We start from the raw sequence: 19,720 nt of genomic DNA on the forward strand, positions 1-19,720 counted from the left end.
TCTAGATGACAGGGCACATTTATTTTTCTTCCTGTCCTTACTTTTCAAAAAAAAGGCTAGTATACAAATTACAAATGCTGGATGAGCTCAAGCTCTCAAAAATGCATTATCATTTTCACAGTCATCTAATTTAGAGACAGTGGAACAAATCCAAGTAACAATTTTATTCTAGTCTACAGCACAATTTTTTACATATATTTTAGTGGTTTTGACAGTGTTACTTTTGAGCAGACTTCAAATGAATCTACAAAAGTTAATATATTAAAAATAAAATATACACAATAAAACAACAGGCATCTAGATGTTCAGAATCATGCAGATAGCGGTGGTCTGGTTGGTGTTATCACTGGGTACTTCACCTATTTAAGAATTCACCAGTAAATACCAGTTCTTCTGTTTCTCATTCCCATATAATTCACCAAAATCAGAGCATTCTAAACACACACACACACACACACACAAAATAAACCCTCTTTTAAAGCAGTATCAGTACAAAATTTCAATGAATAAGCCTAAATGTATCATCAAACCAACAATTTCATTGATCAAACCCATTACTAGAAAATAGTCGTTATCAGCACCCAATCCAAAGGCAGGGTCTGCTCATTTATCAAAACACCAAGAGGAGATTAATCAACAAAATAACTAATATGTTAATCTTAATATAAGACACTGAGGGGAAACCAAAAATAATATATCAAATATCACTCCACTGAGCCAGGATATAACCCATGGACCACAGATGCATGAGTTTCTATCTGTCAAACAATGCTTTAAATATTTTTCTATGAAAAAGAAAAAAGTCTATCAGGAGATGCAGAGGAAAGGTAGAAATGTGAATTCATGCATCTACTTCCACAATTTAAAATCAATATCAAACTGATAATATAGAGCTAAGTGACAATGACTCAACTGTCGGGCACTGAACAGACAATACCACTATTCACTGTAATTCGTAACTCTCTTCAGGAGTTTTCAGCAGATGGCTAACCCAATAATACTCTCATCATACAGACGGAATACTCATCTACTGTTGAAAGAGATCCTGAAGAAAACATGGCAAAGGCAAAGAGAAAAAGTCGAGTCTTTTGAAAAAGTTGATGATATCAAAATACTTTTCCATCACTGGTAAACCAAATAGGTCACGCAGATGGCCCAAAGCAGCATGGAATTCAGAGTCAGAGGTTGGCAGAAAAGTTTGGGAAACTGCAGTTTTTAAAAATTGGCAATTTCTCCATGCTTAATAAAACTATCAGAAGAGGTATAATGTTTGTTCGCTTGTGGAATGTTGACAGCTTGCTGCAAAAATTCACATGAATGGGGAACCGCAGGGATGCGCTTCAATGAAAAATATTTTAAAAATTTACAAAAAACTAAGGTTTCTATTTAAAAAATAACCATGTTATGCCAAGATGAAACATGGTAAAAGTAGTGTAAGTTCTGTCCATGATTCTTTACACAGCTAATGGGAAAGAGATAGAAACAATTTTCTCTTAAAAAGGAAGATTTGTTATTGCACTGACTTTTAGAACCTGACCTAGTAATTTAGAAAAATCATGTAGTAAAATCTGTAAAATTAAAATACAAAATTCTGGTCTGTAAACATCAGTTGGCCAAGTCTATCCAGAGTCCTTCATGATAGTGGAATGGAATGAATAATTAATTCACTACCTTATTTGCTGTGAGGGGGAAAATTCCAGAACACAGCCTTTATACTTTCACAGTAATTATATTCAAAAGATATAAAGAAAGTCAGTGCAGTTGTCTTCTTTTTTTTTCTTTTTCTCTGTGCAATTTTCAGCTCTTACCCCACTCCCAAGTGCCATAATCGAAATAATACTGGTTTGAAGACCTAGTAAAGATTGGTCATAAATGTCGCATAAAGTCTGTAGGACTTCGGTAAAGATATTTCCAAATGGCATAGTAATGCACTGCAGCTGCCGTGGCCACAAACAGGTGCCAGATGGCATGCGCAAATGGAATGATGCCATCACTCTTGAAGAACACAACTCCCAGGCAATAGATTAAGCCCCCACAGGCAAGTTCGTGAAGTCCATCGGTGTTATTCTGTCAACAGAGGAAAAAAATAAAAAGGTTTTGATGTTACGCTGATGTGACAAGCTCAAGAGATAACTGCAAGTCCCCTTAAGCCTCCTGATTTTTTAGACGATGAAGTAGCTAGGCATGGACAGAATCCTGATCTGTAAGCATGAAGTAAACTGAAAAGTCTCCTCGACATCCACCTGGATTACTGTTTGAGTTGGCCGTCTTGATTTGACCAAGCAGTACGGTAACAGGTCCCACAGGGAAAAGCAGCACACTCTGCCCATCTATAGCATGTTTAAGCAGACTGCAATTGCATCCAGATACAGCACTTCATTTTAATAAAGTACAATCCCTGGCTGTCATCTTCCTCTTTAAAAGCTTTCTTCTCTACAAGGCACGCCCACGCCACTCCATTTATAATTTACATCCCAGCCAGAGTTTTCACGTCCCTTTGTCCTCCTAAACCCTGTTCTGCACTGACTGCTTTTCTGCGACTTTCCCTGCTTGTGTGAACTTACTTAGGTTTGCAATATGATGTATGTCTGGTTGGTAATATAAAGGCCTATAACCTCAGTCCTACGGTATATTATATAAGCTAAACCAAAAGGCTTCTCTTGGTTCCTTTTGGCTGACACAGGAAAATCACAGCTAGAAGTGGCCTCCGAGATCAGAGATCATAGGGTACCTTCTAGATGTTGCCAGGCCTTTTTGTCCTTGAACCTCAGAGGTTCTTAGCTTAGCGAGAAGTTAACAGTTGTGTGTGCTTTAGCACACTAAGGAGAATGTTTAGGCTGCTTTTGGTTTTCAAAGACCTAGGCCTACCTAGATTAAATCGGGTTGTGTGATTGAGAGGGGAAGAGACTAGAGGCAGGGCTGAGGAAGCTGAGGAAACTAGTCAGGCCCCTGCATTCCTGGAGACAAGGAATAGAAAGGTCTTGGGTTCTGCAGGGTAGGTGGTAATATAAGCCAGACGGTGGCAAGGCCTTGCAAGGGGACTGGTGTGTGGGTGTCCCAGAGGCCTGGGCACTGATGGCTGCGATGTTGTGAGCCTTGGAGCAGGCTGCTGCCGCCAAGTCCAGCAGGCAGCATGGGGAAGCTCTCATGCAGCCGCCTAATGGAATGGGCGCACAGGCCCAGGCTACAGCAATGGCAGCAGCAGAAGACCAGGAGCGAGGATCTAGGGCCAGAGGTGAGGATCAGTCCTGTTTTCAAAGTTCACACAACCCCACGGTTTTTGTAGGATCAAAAGATAGGGAAAGAGCCAACCCTAACTGACTACCACTAATCTAGTAAGATGGAACTCAGCCAGATTTATCTTTATTTAAAAAGTGAAAAAAGGCCAAAACCAAAATACAACACATTATTTCCTAAAGGTTATAAAGCAATTAATATCTACTAATTATACAAAATTCTCCATGTACATACATTAGGGGCATTTTTCTAGGAGAGGTTAAGATTTTCATCAGATTCTCAAAGGGGCACGTGACCCCCAAACGGTAAGAGTTGCTCATCTAACACAACCTCCTTACTTTAGAGATGAAGAGAGTAAGGCCAGAGAAATGAAGTAACCCGAACAAAGTCATACAGCTGGTCACTGCCCCAAAAGATACCCACTCTTTTTTCTTTCTGCTAAAACAATAAATGAGAGACCAAACCAAGTACACAGGCTGGTTTTGACAAACATTCTGTTAATAGATAGTTCCTCATGATATCACATTTACCTTATCAACTTTCAAAGAACCAGAACATAGTTAATGCTAAAACAAACAAAACAAAAATGTTTTCTTCATTATCAATGTCTTTATTGTGTTACTATGTAGCAGACACTGAAGCTCTTCCACATATTTACACATTTAATCTTCACAACTCTAAATTAGCTACTATTATTATCCCAATTTATAGATAAGAAAACTAAAACACAGAGAGGTTAAGTAGTTGCCCAAGGCCACATGGCCTTTAGGTGTCACAATCAGATTTGAACCAAGGTAGTCTGGTTCCTGAACGTGCATTCATTTTTTGGGTGGGGGGGAGGATGATTTAAAAAATTGATGATTAATTGAGAGTGTAACACACAGACCTTAAGTGACCAGTATGGATTTTGATAAATGCACACACCTATGTAACCCATCCGCCTACCCAGATACACAACTATCCCATCAGCCCAGAAAGTTCTGTGGTAACTCTTCCCAATCCTGGACGATCCCTTCCACCAAGGCAATAACTGTTCCTATTACTATTACCACAGACTAAGTCTAAATGTTCTAGAACTTCACATAAATGGAATTACACTGTATGTACATGTTTGTATCTGGGTTCTTTTTGCTCAATATAATGTTTTTGACATTCATACACATGCTTCGTGTATATCAATCATTCATTCCTTTTACTTAGCATTCCCTTGATTTATTGAATGTAATTTACCAATTCTTTCCATTTCGGGGCTATTATGAATAAAATTAATATCTACAGTATTTTATGAGTCTTTTTGTAGACATATGTTTTCATTTCTGTTGGGTAATACTCGTTGAGTCATAAATGTACATTTAATTTTATAATAAACTGCAAAATAATTTATGAAGCAGTTATACCATTTTATACTCTCCCCCAAAAGGAAGGAGGGTTCCAGTTATTTTACATCTTTGCCAGTATTTGGTGTTGCTAGTCTTTTTCATTTTAACCGTTCTACAGGGTGTGTAGTGAAGCAGATGGAGGTTTTAATTTTCATTTCCCTGATGACTAGTGATGCCGAGCACTTTTTCAAGGGTTTATTGGGCACTTGTATATCTTTCTTTGTGAAGTGTCTGTTCAAGTGTTTTACCCATTTTTAAAGGACTGGCTTTTTACTACTGATTTGGAGTGTTTTATATATTTGGGATACATATCCCTTGCTAGATACATATAGAGAAGGCAAATATTTTCTCCCAGTCTGTGGCTTGTCTATTCTTTTTCAAGTTCATTAATCTTTTCTTCTGCAGTATCCAATCTAGTGTTAAACCTCTCCAATAAACTTTTTTCTTAATATAGCATAGTTTCCAGATCTAGTATTTCCATTTGGTTCCTTTTTTATAATTCCATTTCTTTTCTGAGATTCCTCATCTGTTTACTCATTGTTCTAAAGTCCTTGTATGCTAATTTCAACAACTGTCATCTTTGGATCTGTTTCTATTGACCTGTTTTTCCTTACCTGTGCGTGTTTGTGTGTATGTGTGTGTCACATTTTTCTGCTTGCTTATCTAGTAATGTTTGTTTGGATGGTGGATGCCAAGTTGTTAAGGAGCATAGATTCTGTTGTCATCCTTCAAAGAATGTTGGGTTTGTTCTGGTAGGCAGTTTATTTACTGGAAAATCAACTTTATCCTTTCGAGGTTTGTTTTGGGGTTTTGCTATGGCAGGCTACAGTAGCTCTTCTCCTAATGTGTGAAATTGCTAGGGTCAACTGAATACCTGAGTTGTTCAGCACGGTCTCTTCACCCTGGCTGGTTGGAATTCTGATATCTCTCAGCACTGGGCACCTTGTGGAATCTCCATTGATCTCACAGCCTTCCCATGGCTATTCTCAGCCAGGGCATGCAGAGTCTTGCCCTGTGCAAATCCAGCTTAGTATCTGGGCAAAGGCTCAAGGAAACGACTCTGTAGATTTATGGAGACTTCTCTTTGTAAAGCTCCCTACTCTCCAGCATGCTGCCCCCCAAACTGCAGCTGGCTCAGTAGCTGAAATGCTGATTTCCATTTCCTCCACCCAGACTGCAGCTCTCTGGATCAGTTTCTTTCACTGCCGTTTGGAAAGTGTCCCCCGGGAGACAACTGGGGTGAATTTGAAGCTTATCTTTTGGTTTCTCTTGCCTCAAGGATCAAGGACCTACACTGTGTGTGTCCAAGGCCAAAAAATAGTTGTTTCATATACTTTTTCCAGTTTTATAGTTCTTTATGGCAGCAGGGTAAGTCTGATACCCATTATTTTGACCAGAACCAGAGCTCTGAGTCTTCATCCATACTGTCTGTTTCTTTATTAGTTCAGATGGATTACAAGGGTCTTTTGGATCTGGTCTCTGTCCAGCTCTCCAGCTTTATCACAAGACTTGTGTTATCTGCATCATTACCCACCTCATGCATATACGTATACTCAAACAGGTACACACACTCACGATCCAAACAATGAACTATTTTCAGTTCTTCAAAGATACTAGTGCTTTCCTCCTCTTCAGGGCTCCCTTCATGCTGTATCTTTACCTACACCACTTGTATCACCTGTACCATCTCTCGGCTCCTACTCGTCTTTCTAAAACAGTTTAAGTATCATTTCCACTGGTACTTCTGTCATGTGCTCCCATAGCAACCTATACTTTCTCCAGTCAAAGATATCTCAAAACTTTATTATAGTGTCTTATTTAATACGAATTTTCTTTTTCTGTTTGATTCTAAGTTCTTCAAGTTAGTGTGGGGATTATCCTGTTTGATTATCATAATCACTAGTCACCCACTATTGTACCACTTGTGAAAATGCCAATTAGAGATTTAGGCTAGTAAAAATGCTGGATAAACCTGCTCTTATGACACTGCAAGGGAATTTACCTCAAGTTCTACTCTAATGAGCAGCAACCTATTCACATAGACCCTGCTTACATTGCTTCGGGTGTCCTGAATCGCCCTGTGACTATATCGCCTTCAAGGCAGATTTTCTCATTTCAGTCATTCATCTACTCCTCACCATTCCCTGTTGCCTTTACCAACTAAATTCTATGTATTTTTGGTGCTTGGTAATTATTAAAGCCATCACAAACGTCATATCTCAAAGAACATATTTTGTTGCATTCTCATTAAGACATATCCTGTGAAAAAACACAAGCAAACTTGTAACTCTTAAACCTTTTACAGGTGTTTTTATGACCAGGGCAAGAACAATGTACAGTAAAATTACATTCTTACAATGTGCCTATGAGCTCAGGAGTGAAATCACTGGTATAATTCTTCTGACCATTACAGGCTGAGAAGAGAGTTCAAAGTAAACATCTTGTGACTTTCCTTTTTTTTGGTGAGGAAGTTTGGCCCTGAATCTAACATCTGTTGCCAATCTTCCTCTTTTTTTTTCCCCTCCCCAAAGCCCCCCAGTACATAGTTGTACATCCTAGTTGTAGGTTCTTCTAGTTCTTCTACGTGGGACATGGCCTCAGCATGGCTTGATCAGCGCTGCTAGGTCCACGCCCAGCATCTGAACTGGCAAAACCCCGGGCTGCTGAAGCATAGCGCACAAACTTAACCACTCAGCCACAGAGCTGGCACCTGAGTTTCTTAATTAATATAGTGGCTAGTGCCAAAAACCACAGTATAGACGACACTGGAGTACCTAGCAACAGGCACGAGTAACCAGTTGGATGGGATGGTGAGGTTGTAATGATATATTTTTGTTTCAAATTGACAGATATACATAGATTTCTCAACAGTAATTCAAGGTGAAAGAGAGTTCAAATATATACACATGTGACTGCCTACTACAGGTAATGTTACACTCTCATCCAGGAAAGTCCCCAAAAGAAATTTTCAAGCAAAGCTAAAAAATAAAAAAGGCACTTTATTGAGAAAAAGAAATAATATGACTTAGTAAAATGTTGAGCCAAATGAACTTTTAAGGTCCTTCCAATTCTTAAGATTTAAAAAGTCAGGGGCTGGCCTGGTAGCGTAGTGGTTAAGTTTGCGTGCTCCACTTTGGGGGCGCGGGGTTCATGGGTTTGGATCCTGGGTGCAGACCCATACACTGCTCATCAAGCCATGCTGTGGCAGCATCCCACATAGAAAATAAAGGAAGATTGTCAGAGATGTTAGCTCAGGGACTATCTTCCTTAAGTAAACAGAGGAAGACTGGCAACAAACGTTAGCTCAGAGCCAATCTTCCTCACCAAAAAAAAAAAAGTCAGTAATGTACATTTTCTTCACTGTAAGAAACCTCAAAATTTACCCTTTTCAGTCGATTTAGGGTTAAGACACTAAGTAATTCACACAGGAATACGCACCTTCACATACTCTCACAGTTCTTTGAGGGAAGGGTGGGGTGGACCAAAAGGTTATCCAAAAGAAACTAATACGGAAGATTAGCATAAGGAAAGAAACATGCCTAAATGTATTAACTTCTACAAACTCTGGACAGTAGCTAGTACAAGTTGCTGGCACTTCGTTACTTATGTTTTTTTCTTTTGAGTCTCAAGTTACTGGACAACTATCCTAACTTTGAAAGAAAGGCTACATGTTGTATCTATAGACATATTAAGAGTCCCAGCAATTGCAAAGAAAATAAGGTGAAGTAAGGAAAATTACGAAGCCACTTCTTACCATTGATGTCACCACCAAGGCTGGAGAAAACCCCATGGTAAGATAGAAAAAGAGTTCAACCACCTTATACCTGCAGGATAAAAATGCAGTTAACTTAATTTATCTATTCCCACAACACTCAGACAGTTTCCATACCAGTTTTTCCTTTTGAAAAAGAAATGTAAACGCTTAACTATTCAAATGAAATGCATTTTCCCAGCAGGAGATCAGTAGGCCTCTAACCAAAGTGCTGTGGTTGAATAACAATGGACTAGCAGTCCTTTCAGGACTGAGAAGCATCAGAGTCCACAGGCTATCTGGAAAATGTTTTCTGTCAAAAGTAGTTATCATGGAGTCCAATCCACCGTGCGTCCCCCCTTCTAATCCCAGAGTGTCTGCCCTCCTTACCATTCAACCCACAGCCATAAGAAACTGAAATTATGAAGACAAGTGGATGCCGCTTGGGGCCTAGTTTCTCAGTGGCAAACAGACAGAGCCCTAAGGAGCAAAGGGCATGTATTTTTGTTTGTCTCTTTATTTTGCATCGGCACAAACTCCAATTTGTAAGGCTCCTCACATTAGGCTGTGGAATGTCTGAAAATGCTAAGAAACACAGTGTATTGAAATTCAACATACATTTCTGCTGCATCAAACTAGACTCTACGTTCCTCAAAGGCAGGGGCCGAGTTTTATTTACGTTTGGATCTGCAGGGCCTAGAACATCACCTGGCACAGTTTAGGTAATATCCCTAATATCTGCTGCACCGAATGGCCCAGGGTGACTCATATCTCATTCTCAGTATTTTATACTCCAAATCCACCATGAAGGAACATATCAGGAAGCTGGGGAGGAAGGGGTGTGCAGCTGTGGTTTACATTAGCAGGTCTCGAAGAGGAGGAAGGATAGTTGTCTTACTTTCTTTCTTTTTTTTTTGCTAAGGAAGACTCACCCTGAGCTAACATCTATTGCCAACCTTCCTCTATTCTGTATGTGAGCCACTGTCACAGCATGGCCACTCATAGACAAGTGGTATAGGTCTGTGCCTGGGAACCAAATCTGGGCTGCTGAAGCAGAGCACACTGAACTTAACCATTAGGCCACTAGGGCTAGCCCACTTTACTTTCTATTTTACCCAAGAATATAAATTAGGAGTTTGAGCCCAAGAAGCAAAACGTTCCCTTGGACTTATATATACTGCACAACACCATTAAGAATTGCTAATTATGGTAAAAAATGCATTTAAGTGAATTTCAAAGTCAAAGAGAAGTTATTGAAAACTACCATTTTCTTCTGAAAAGAGAACACAATTGAATACTCTGTGATAAACACAAATTATCTTCAATTCTGAGAGCCATTCTGCCAACCACCATAGATAAAGAATTCAATAAACTGCATTCAATGACAATGATTTCATGGTTGTGAGTTTCTCAAACTCAGACATGTGAAATAATGAAAAGAGCCATGGCATAGGAGCTAGGACCCTTGGGTCCTAATTCCAGATGAGTACTAATTAATGCATGTCCTAAATGTTCTCAGTTTTAAGCATGAAGCTGGAATAGATGGCTTTGAAGGTCCCCTCTCGAGCTAAGATGCTAAATTTCAATCAGCTTTCCTATTTATATCGTTTCACACTTCTAAGACCCACAAATAATAGGTTTAAAAAATTGTGCCCTGTGGTTAGGATATTAAGAGTTTAGATGTCCTTCCAAACATCTCCTTTCTCAGGAATCCTAGTTTGGGACATCCTCTGGGTTCCTATCTAGGTTAAATGTTGTGCTGGGCACTTCATGTCTGTTATCTTCAATTTCCTAGAAAACTTTGAAAAGCAGTTGCTTTTCTCACGTGGTAACTGTGTATCACAGAGGATAAGGCCAGTCTGCTGATAAGGCCGAGCTACCTGAGGATGTGAAATGAGGTCCAACTGACTCTAAAATGACAGTCCGCCTTGTCCCTCAACTACCTCACACCACACAAGTGCCATTCATTTCTTTCTGCAGCAACCTCCCCACTGATAATGAAGACCAAATGGTCTTGAAGATTTGCTATAAACAATATTTATTCTATTTATGTATTTCTACTATTTTGAAGGGCAAATATGAGTAAATTGCGTTGTAATGTAGATAAAATTTAGACAGTTAATTTTAAAACTATCAAATGTAAATTATTTTCTCTTACTTTTCATGGTAGAGAAATACATAAATGGTTCCTCCAGCTGCCATGAGCCAGATAAACCAACGCATATGAGATGCCAGGGGTCCAAGTTCACGGAGATTTAACCTAAAAATGTAAACATGACAACAAAGAACAGAAGTGATAAATGAGGGGAATTCTTAGAACCTGCGTTTTCCCCTAGTCTTGAAAATTGGCAGAGTGAGTACTAGGATAAGACTAGGAAGAAAACGCACACAACATGCCATGGAGGTATTTGGGCAATTTTGGTAAAATTAGTAACTCAAAGATCAAATTGTCAGTCGACCTTTAAGACTCAGAATTAGACCCAACGTGGTTTAAAAATAGAACCAGCTAAAAGGAGATATGTAGAAGTGAGTCCCATCACATCTGTGGTTCCTTATTAGGCAGACTGCTGTAGAGGCTGCTTGCCTTCTTATTTCTGATAACATATTTGGGAGCAGATTGCTTACAAAGCTTGACGAGAACCCTGAACAAAATCCTGACCTGGGATCGCATACCCACAGTGGATACCTAATACACAGACCAAGCGTCTCCATTATCAATCTCTCTGCCAAGAGAGAACATGAGAAGAATCAGCCCAACATCTGTTATGGAAGACATTTTGTTAGAATTTAACCATGGACTCTTGTGAAGGCTGCATTTTAAAATGCTGCAGATTCATTTGTACTAAGTTCATACTAAGAATAGATATGAGAAAAAAACAAATGTTGTTCTGATCGACTACTGCTACAAAATTAATATTTCCAAATGGCAAAGGTACCACCTGCATATCAAAGACTACATATGAACAAATTGCCTACTGTAATATTTGATTCCTCAGCCTACATTTAAAATTTTTATTTACTTATTCCAAATTGAGGTATACTACACAAAAGCCTTTAAGTGTTCTCGTTCCAATATGATGCAGACCTATAATTTACTAACAGGTGTTGGGGAGAGGAAGCACTTACTCTTTACTCCAACAGATAATTAGGTTTCTTTTGAATGATGGATGCTGCATTAGTCAGAATCCAGAGGCCTGCTGTTTCTAATGACTGTAGTAGTTGATAACATATTATGAATTTGAGTGTTTAAAACTGGACAATGACTTGACAGAGGAAAACTAATGTTTCTTTAATTATTGGTTTCACAGCAACAAAATATTCTATCTGATCTATACCAAAAGGGCAGGAAGATCAAGGAAATTGAACAGACTATTAGGTATTTTAAGTAGCTAACTAATTTGGCTAGTTCTCTTATACAGCAAAAGTGAGAAACGTATTCCATGTATACAGTAGCTACTGTGCTGTGAAGTGAATCGAAGACAAAAACTCTAAATTTCAAAAGTGAGCTTCTTTTCCTCCTACATATTTATAGCATTTCCACTTAAACAATTAGATGTCCAAGCATTCTGAACAGCAGCAGAAGTATATAGAAAGAATACGGAAGGCAAAGGTAACGTATTTCAAAAGTGAACAAGCCACCTACACACAAGTTCATAGCACTTCTCTTGAACAATCCAATGCCAGATATGTATTCTAAATAGCAGCAACATTCTCCCCTGAAAATATGCAATCTGACCCAAGTAAATTAAAATGGAAAAAAACATGCATGTATGTTTGTGTGTTGAGAGGAGACGGGTGGGGTATATGCGTGGGGGCTGAGCAGGGAGAGGAAGAAGGGAGGAAAAGAGGACTGAGGAATTCTATCAGAAAAACACTACCTTTAAAAATAGAAAGACCGTATCTTACCATGGAGCGTAAGAAGCAGCAATGAAGAAATAGATGACCATTCTATCACACATGTGAAAACAATGCTCCACTGTCCTAGTGGGGGGAAAAAGTTAGATAAAGTTTTCAGAAAAATTTCAGACTGGAAGTATGGGCTATCACTCCACTATGTTGTGATTTCCATTCTTGTTCTGGTTTCTCATGGCATTTATAATTTGGCCTTCAAAGTCACACTGCTATTTTTAATAATATGAAGCCAGAAGTAAAAGTTTATAATATTTTTAAGATTGCACATACAATAGATATTCACCAGGCATGAGATACAGGGACAGAATCTCACAGGGACTCTGAGGTGGTTAAAATAAACCAATAAACAAAATCTGTCTTTTCTGATGTTTCCCATTTCTTTTAGATCCTATCTAACAGGAAAATGAAATTCCTTGAGGGCAGACCACTCCTCAACCCCTATCACAGGCAGGGCACGAAGTCGTGATGCTCAGTAAACATTCCCCGAAGTCACATTTTTCATGACTTTTTATAATATCTTTAAAGAAAACTTTACGTCAAACATCTTAGTGTAGATAATAAGTTGTAATAAAGTTGTAAGAAGTTGTAATATACTAGGAACAGCATTAACAACAACAACAACAACAAAAGGCGAATTTTCTGCAAGAGTGTAGCCACCTGGATTTCTAAGCAAGTTCCTCCTTCTAAAACGGAAAAGTTGGGAAGTGTACCAAGATCGGGCTCACTGAGGTCTAGTCACAGAAAGGATGAGACAATCTGCCCTTTAGGAGGTCATTTAAAAGTACGAATGCATTGCATTGTCTTGAATCCATTTTCAGTGTTCAAGGGGTAGTAACTATGATTTGGTGGAGCACTAGTATTAGATTTTCGCCTCAACACACATATGTCAGCAAAGCAGGCTGAGGGTGTTTCAGGCATGGTTAGTGTTAGTGAAGAAGTGAAAATAATTTAGGTCACAGGTCTAAAAAAGCGAACACTAAGTAGATTAACACAAACTTGACTGCATATCAGAATCACCTGGGGAGCTCACAAAATATAGTCAGGAACTCTAGTCCAGAAGATTCTAATTTAAAAGTGTTAGAAGATGAGGTAGAAGATGGAGGGAAGAGGAGAATATTTTTTTTAAACTCCTTGGATGATTGCGATTCTTAGCCAGGTTTGGGGCCTTGCTAACCCTTCTTTCTACATTGTTACGCACTATTACAGCCGGTAAAATCAGACTTGCACTTTTATTCACGATTGGCCATCCACTTCTCTGACCCTCACTTTCCTGACAGGTGAAACAGAAGTAACATTACTTCTCTATCATAGAGTATGTGTGAGCGTTAAATGTATTTAGCACAGCACCTAGCACATAGTAGGTACTCAATAAATGCTAATTCCTTCCTCTCTTTTATTTAAATTAAGGCTATACTTGGATACTTAAAAAAATTAATGCAGAGTAAAAATCCATCCATGGCTTATGATTCTAGCAGTGGTATTTCAAGGTTCAAGAGAGTCTGGTTTCTATTACACCTTCTTGTCCAGTCCCTGGCAGGGAGGCTCTGAATACTGGAGTAAGCATCTACAACTCTTTATTGATTCAGAAACCTAGACATCAGAGCTGAGTCAGCTGAGGCAACCACAAGTGTTGGACTGTGCCAAGAAGATAATGAAGTGCTCTGGCCTCTGCGACAGTGTGTCCTGAAGAGGCAAGACAGGTACTTTTGAGGCTCTCTTCTGAGTGTCCCGGAGCGCCCTTGTGATTCAATGGCCTTTTATTTTAAGCCCAGGGAACTGTCACCTTACAGGGAAAGGTAGCAGACTGCAAACTATAAGCCATAAGTGAAGGGCGCGGTGAAAAAACCACAGGACTTGGAGTCACAGGTCCTGGGATGATCAGATTCTGCTAGAATCACCGGCTTGGGTGAGTCAGACCACTTCTCTGAGCCTCAGTTTCTCCAGGTGAAAATTAAGGGGATGGGATTAGACGACCCTTAAGAATCCTTCCAGCACTAAAACTCTGATTCTACATGTAAAGAAACCAGTAATCATCTTGTAAGTCCCAAATTCTTTTGTGAAATGAAGCATGTCTTCTTAATACTAGATTGTTTAAATAGGTGGAGACTTTTGGGGACATTCCATAAAATCAAAAAGTATATTCTAATATTATTTAAAATCACTCTAAGTCTGCTCTGAATCCTGTTTCGCTGAGAAGAAATTTTGCCCTTCTGGGTTGTACAGAATCTATTTCATAAGGAACCCATTCCCACCCACGTAGCATGTTGCTCCATTTGGATTCCCCCAAATTAACCCTTCACTAAGAAGAGGAATGCTTTTACGTCCTTCTTATTGGGAGGTTAGGGACCATGGTATTCTCTGGAAAGTACCTGAAAGCTAACAGTAGCAAAATACCAGAATCTTGTTTGAATAGATACATAGGACCTAATTCTGAAAGCTGAACTTCCAAACAGTGGACCCAAGCTCTAGCATACCTCCTTACATCACTTTGTCCTAGAGTCTTTTGTAATTTTCAAATCATTTTCACATACTTCATCTCATTCACTTATCACAATAATCCTGAGTCAGGCATTATTGTTCTCATTTTAGTGATGAGGAAACTGAGGCTTCATGAGGTCAAGTGACAACACAACACTAAGTGGCAGGGCTGGGACTCTAAGCCCCATTGCTGACTCCAAGTTTGGTGTACTTTGTCACCAGCCCACAGCTGCCACACACTTAGAGCATCTTTGGTGTGCTTGATATCATTGGAAAATAGGTCTCGGGATTTTAAGTTGTATGTCCTTGGAAAGCAGGGCAATTTTGTTTGTAGTATCTGAGCAAAGGCCTACTTTTCCTAGATACATTGGGAGGTCCTCAAACTCTGTCCAATGCATAGAAAATTTCCTGAATAATGGGACAGCATTATAGTCTAAAAGGCAGGAAAATGTCATTCTTTGCCTCACCTCACCAACACATGCCAGTAGGGGAGGCTAACCTGAGTGAACTATTCTGTTGAAATGGCATGCCGTTCACTGTACCTTAAGTGGCTCTTTTTCCATGATACAATGTGAAATACTGTGGAAACGATGAAGAGGGCACAGAGGCCCATTCCATAAATCCATGCTGTTATCTTTTCCCAGCAGTCATCAGACAGCCGATGGAGGAGGGCACTGCCCACGATGGCCGGAACAATGAGGAACTGAGAGAACGGCAAAGAAAAGTCAATCTCCTAAGTTTTACTGAATTGAGACCTGTGTTAAAAATACATAAGTTTACCAGGGAAAATTTTAGAAAGACTATTTTAAAACAAATGTTTGCCTCTCCTGGATAATCATAACAAGAGCCAGATAAAGTTGTCAGTTGCTGCACCGGAACCGGTACTGCTGTTAAGAGCCCAGGAATTATACCCATCAATGTACACACAAATAAGCAGTAAAGGATGCAAGATGACTCAACTGTTGCAAAACAAATGATTTTTATCCTAATTTCATTAATTAAGAACACATTTCATGCTATTCTCTAACATGATTTAGAGTAGGTACTTAAAATACTCAAATGCCAAGAACATACCCAGATTTCCTAGAGAGGTCCTAAGTTTTCAATATTCTTTTCTGTCTCCCTCAGGTACTCCTAAAGTCCCAATATTTCAGCAAAGGGTAAGTGAATGAATCTAGTCAATAAGTATTGTAATGTACACGCCACACACAAAAAAATCAATTCTTCAAGTCACATGTCCTGATTTTTAGTTTGGATCTGTACATTACAACAACTGGGGGCTACTGCAGAGTGAAAGGGTTTTTGGATTATTTCATTTTTAATTGCACCTTTCAAGTAAGCAAGGGTAATCCATTCTCACCTATTCAAATAATTTTAAGAGACTAGAATCTTAGAATTTTGCCTTTTGCACCATATTTTATACTTCATATGGATACAAATTTCAATAACTAGTCATATCAGTATGACTAGTAAACATTTTATAATAACAGACACCCTCAGGAGAAATAAGCTACTTCATCAGATGTTAGAGTAAGTATACCTGGCACAGAATGCAAACTTTAGCAATCTTACCTTTTTTACACCAACATCTATTTTTGCCCTCTTGCAACAGAATATTAATCAGCACTGAATTTTCAAATGCCGAAGTTTTCATTGGTCCAGACAAAATGAGAAAATTAAGAACAACAAACAATAAAGTTTCTCATAAAACAGAATTTAATTATTTTGAGATTATGCCCTTCCTACTTTTTTCTTGTTAAACCATCCTCTCTTTAACAAAATGAGGATGATGAAAGTTTTTTGTTTTGTCTGTTTTAGAAATTTTACTGCTCTCTGAAATTCAAAAACCAGGCATACAGTTTAATAAGATGACAATTTATGTTCTAAAAAATTAACATGGAGGTTTTGTCAGTTTTTCCTTAACTTTGTTTTATACAAGTGTTCCTTAACTTGTGACAGATCCAGAAGAGATAAGTTGAGGGATATTTCAGGTCCATCTCAAGCAAATATTATTCCTAAAGGTGAGCTGTGCATCTCAATAGCCAAACTATTATACTTAAATGCTCAACATTGTGCTAAGTAACAAGCACTTCATTGATTGCTCTTATTGGTCCCTAGTATGGAAACTATCAAGGCATATTTTCATAACTTTTATCAGTGTTTTGCAGTTGGTAAACAGAGAAAATAATGGGTGCATATTGGAGCCATGAGTGAAGGAACAGGACAAATAAACCAACTGCTTTTCAAACTTTTATATTCCTTATATCCTAATCCTGACCTAGACTTAAATATACATGCGTGCACACACACACACTTATTTTCTTAGGGGCCTGTGGACAATTATCTTCAGAAGTAATTTTACTTTTAGTTCTGTTAAATTCGTCGAACATTTAGTCAAGAATGAAAAATGGATACCCAGGCTGGTAAAGGTGACAAAAATTAGGCTGTGCCGTCTTTAAAACCAAGTTTGGACTCTAAACATTTTGACCCTCTGGTGCTGTCAAGCTCGCTTCCCATGAGCATGTCATTAAGGCAAAGACAGGGGTCAGCTCAAGTCTAGAGAATTCCACTGAATCCTTCCTGTGCCCAGAATCTATACCATGGGTCTAGGGAGACTGTCCTCTGGAGCGGTTACTCCAAATTTCACTACTGAAGCCCCTTCATGGAATCCAGGGCAGGCAAGTCAGGTACCAATTTTTTTCTAAAGAAAAAAATTTTAACAAGATTCCAGCATATGAATTATTTAAGTAAAAATCTGCTTAGCACCTAAGTAAAAAAGGAAGCCAGTGATAAATTAGGGTGATGTTTCAGTAGTACCAAGTAATATCTGAATTCCACTATTATAATACATAAAACAGGGGCTTTATAAAGTTTGATTTGTGCTAAGTAATGACCAAATGGCATTGCTCTATTAGATTATAAAGAAATCCACCAAAAACTAGTTTATTCTGGGTTTACTCAGCATCATAGTTCCTTTACAGAAAACACCGTGACTATGCTTTGGGGAAGGGCTTAAAGAAATGAAAAGGCACAACTTACTTCAAGCAAATTTTATTTTAATGACATATGTATATAACCTACATATTGTACTAACACTGTCTAAAATAATTAAAGCAGCCTGTTCTAAACACTCTCCACTAAAGGAGTAAATTGGTCTCTTCTATTTCTTGTCTTCCGACTATATCACTAGCTACCATTTTTCCCTCAAAAGTCTGACTAAATGCAATTTTCAAAGGGAATACAAAATCACAGATAAAGGGAAATTTAAAATGACACAAGAAAACGCCAATAATATGACATTAATAGCAAAACTATGAAAATACATACATATTCACAAACACCACACATAAAAAGAAGAAATGCACCAAAGTGTTAACAAGTTATTTCTGAGTAGTTTTATTTTTCTTATATATTCTCCAATATTTTCTAAGTTTCTTATAACGAGCATGTTTTGCTTTTACAAGAAAGAAAAAATTCACTCTGAATTTAGGGATTAAATCCGTTTTTTCTTCAACAATATGGAGTAGTAACTGCTCTGAGAAGCACTGGCCACTGGAGGGGTGGGGAGGATATGGCTACCTGTTTCAGAGGATCACCTAGTAAAATCAGCACCTTTTGAAAAAATTGTGAATTCTCCTTGGCTAATGAGCACAGCTGACTGTCTTGAAAAGGCGATTCATTTCATTCCAGGGCTGACAGTCATCATAAATAGTTTTCTTTGGTTTTCCTATACCTAGGGTACTTACTGATATTATCTTTTTAAAGAAGATCTTGTCAGAGAAAGCAAGTCCAGGATGGACAGAGCTGACTGTGGGTCAGAGCACCCAGTGTCAGACACGCTCACAGAGTTTCTGGTGATGTGACCCAGCAGTGATACCCTGGTAGGTAAGGTCACAGAGATGGGTAAATCCAACTGCTCGGGCTGAGGTCACTAGAGATAATTGCCCCTTCCTCCCACCAAAGCCCTTTGGGAAAGAAGAAAAAGGCAGAAAAATACACTCACTGCATGTGTGTAACAGTTAGCAGCATGTTCGTAACAAGTTGGTTTGTAGCGGCCATTGGCTGGGGCCCGGTGGTTCATGAACCTTTGGAAACAAAAGGACATCATGTGAGAAAAGTTTGAAGCCTGTGAAGAACAATGGGGAAGCCTGCCAATGGTTGTCTTGTCTATTCTAAATGAAGAAGCGACTGCTGGAAATACCTAGTCATGGGAATAAAACCAAAGCCACTAAACAGGTGTAAACTGAGTCAGCAGCAATGATCCTAAAGCAAATGTCCCAGTTTATCGGGTGAAATATTCTTTCAGCTTATTCCAAAGAAAAACCTTCTACCAACCAAAAGCAAACAGAAACCACTCCCTTCAACTGGTACTCCCCAAAACTAAAAAAAATTAAAGATAAAAAAAGGGCACGATCAAACCTGAAATCTTAGGAAAAAAATCATGGGAATTTTTCAAAATTTTACAAATGCTGGTAACTGCCATTAAATGAAAAGGGATACAATGCATTTGAAAGGTTTCTATTTTCTCTCTCAAAGTTTATAAGGCTTTATACATGTAGATTTTTAAACCTACATCCCATGATTAGCAGGCCTGTCCAACTAGTCTCCCTATACTGCATTACCTGTTCCAGACAGGTCAAACAAATGATACCTGGCTGCCCCTGGGCCACCTACACAAGAGGTATATTTTCACCTGCATTCTTCCTGAATTAAGAGTTTGATTCAAAATCCAAATATATGACTAGTACCTGATACTTCAGCTATAAAATTCACATATACAAACAAATGTGTGCATGTATCCAAATACCAAAACCTGTTACACATACAGACACATGGCCATATTCCATACTTCCTTTTGGGCTAACTTTGTGGCAATCAGCAATCCTAGAGTGAAAAGCACCAATACCATCAGACCTGAAGAGACAAATGGCATTCTTCCATTTCAGTGTGTGGGTGAGGATCC

At 38.7% G+C, this 19,720-nt stretch overlaps 1 protein-coding gene across 2 annotated transcripts in view; it reads right to left on the minus strand.

Moving 5' to 3' along the window:
• The window catches only part of MMD (monocyte to macrophage differentiation associated), a 26,468-nt gene continuing 6,748 nt past the window's right edge, over positions 1–19,720 (minus strand). Inside the window, exons 2-7 of one of the 2 annotated variants that reach the window (XM_008519735.2) lie at positions 18,761–18,842; positions 15,300–15,460; positions 12,274–12,348; positions 10,526–10,627; positions 8,371–8,440; positions 1–2,067 (exon numbers count right to left, since the gene is read on the minus strand). In XM_008519735.2, coding sequence (XP_008517957.1) covers positions 1,867–2,067; positions 8,371–8,440; positions 10,526–10,627; positions 12,274–12,348; positions 15,300–15,460; positions 18,761–18,842 — 691 coding nt within the window. In that variant the 3' untranslated portion in view covers positions 1–1,866. The remainder of the gene's footprint in view (positions 2,068–8,370; positions 8,441–10,525; positions 10,628–12,273; positions 12,349–15,299; positions 15,461–18,760; positions 18,843–19,720) is intronic. The other variant, XM_070560757.1, reaches the window with a different exon arrangement.

Source organism: Equus przewalskii, chromosome 10 (assembly GCF_037783145.1).
Source record: "Equus przewalskii isolate Varuska chromosome 10, EquPr2, whole genome shotgun sequence".
In the NCBI taxonomy this organism is placed as follows: domain Eukaryota; kingdom Metazoa; phylum Chordata; class Mammalia; order Perissodactyla; family Equidae; genus Equus; species Equus przewalskii.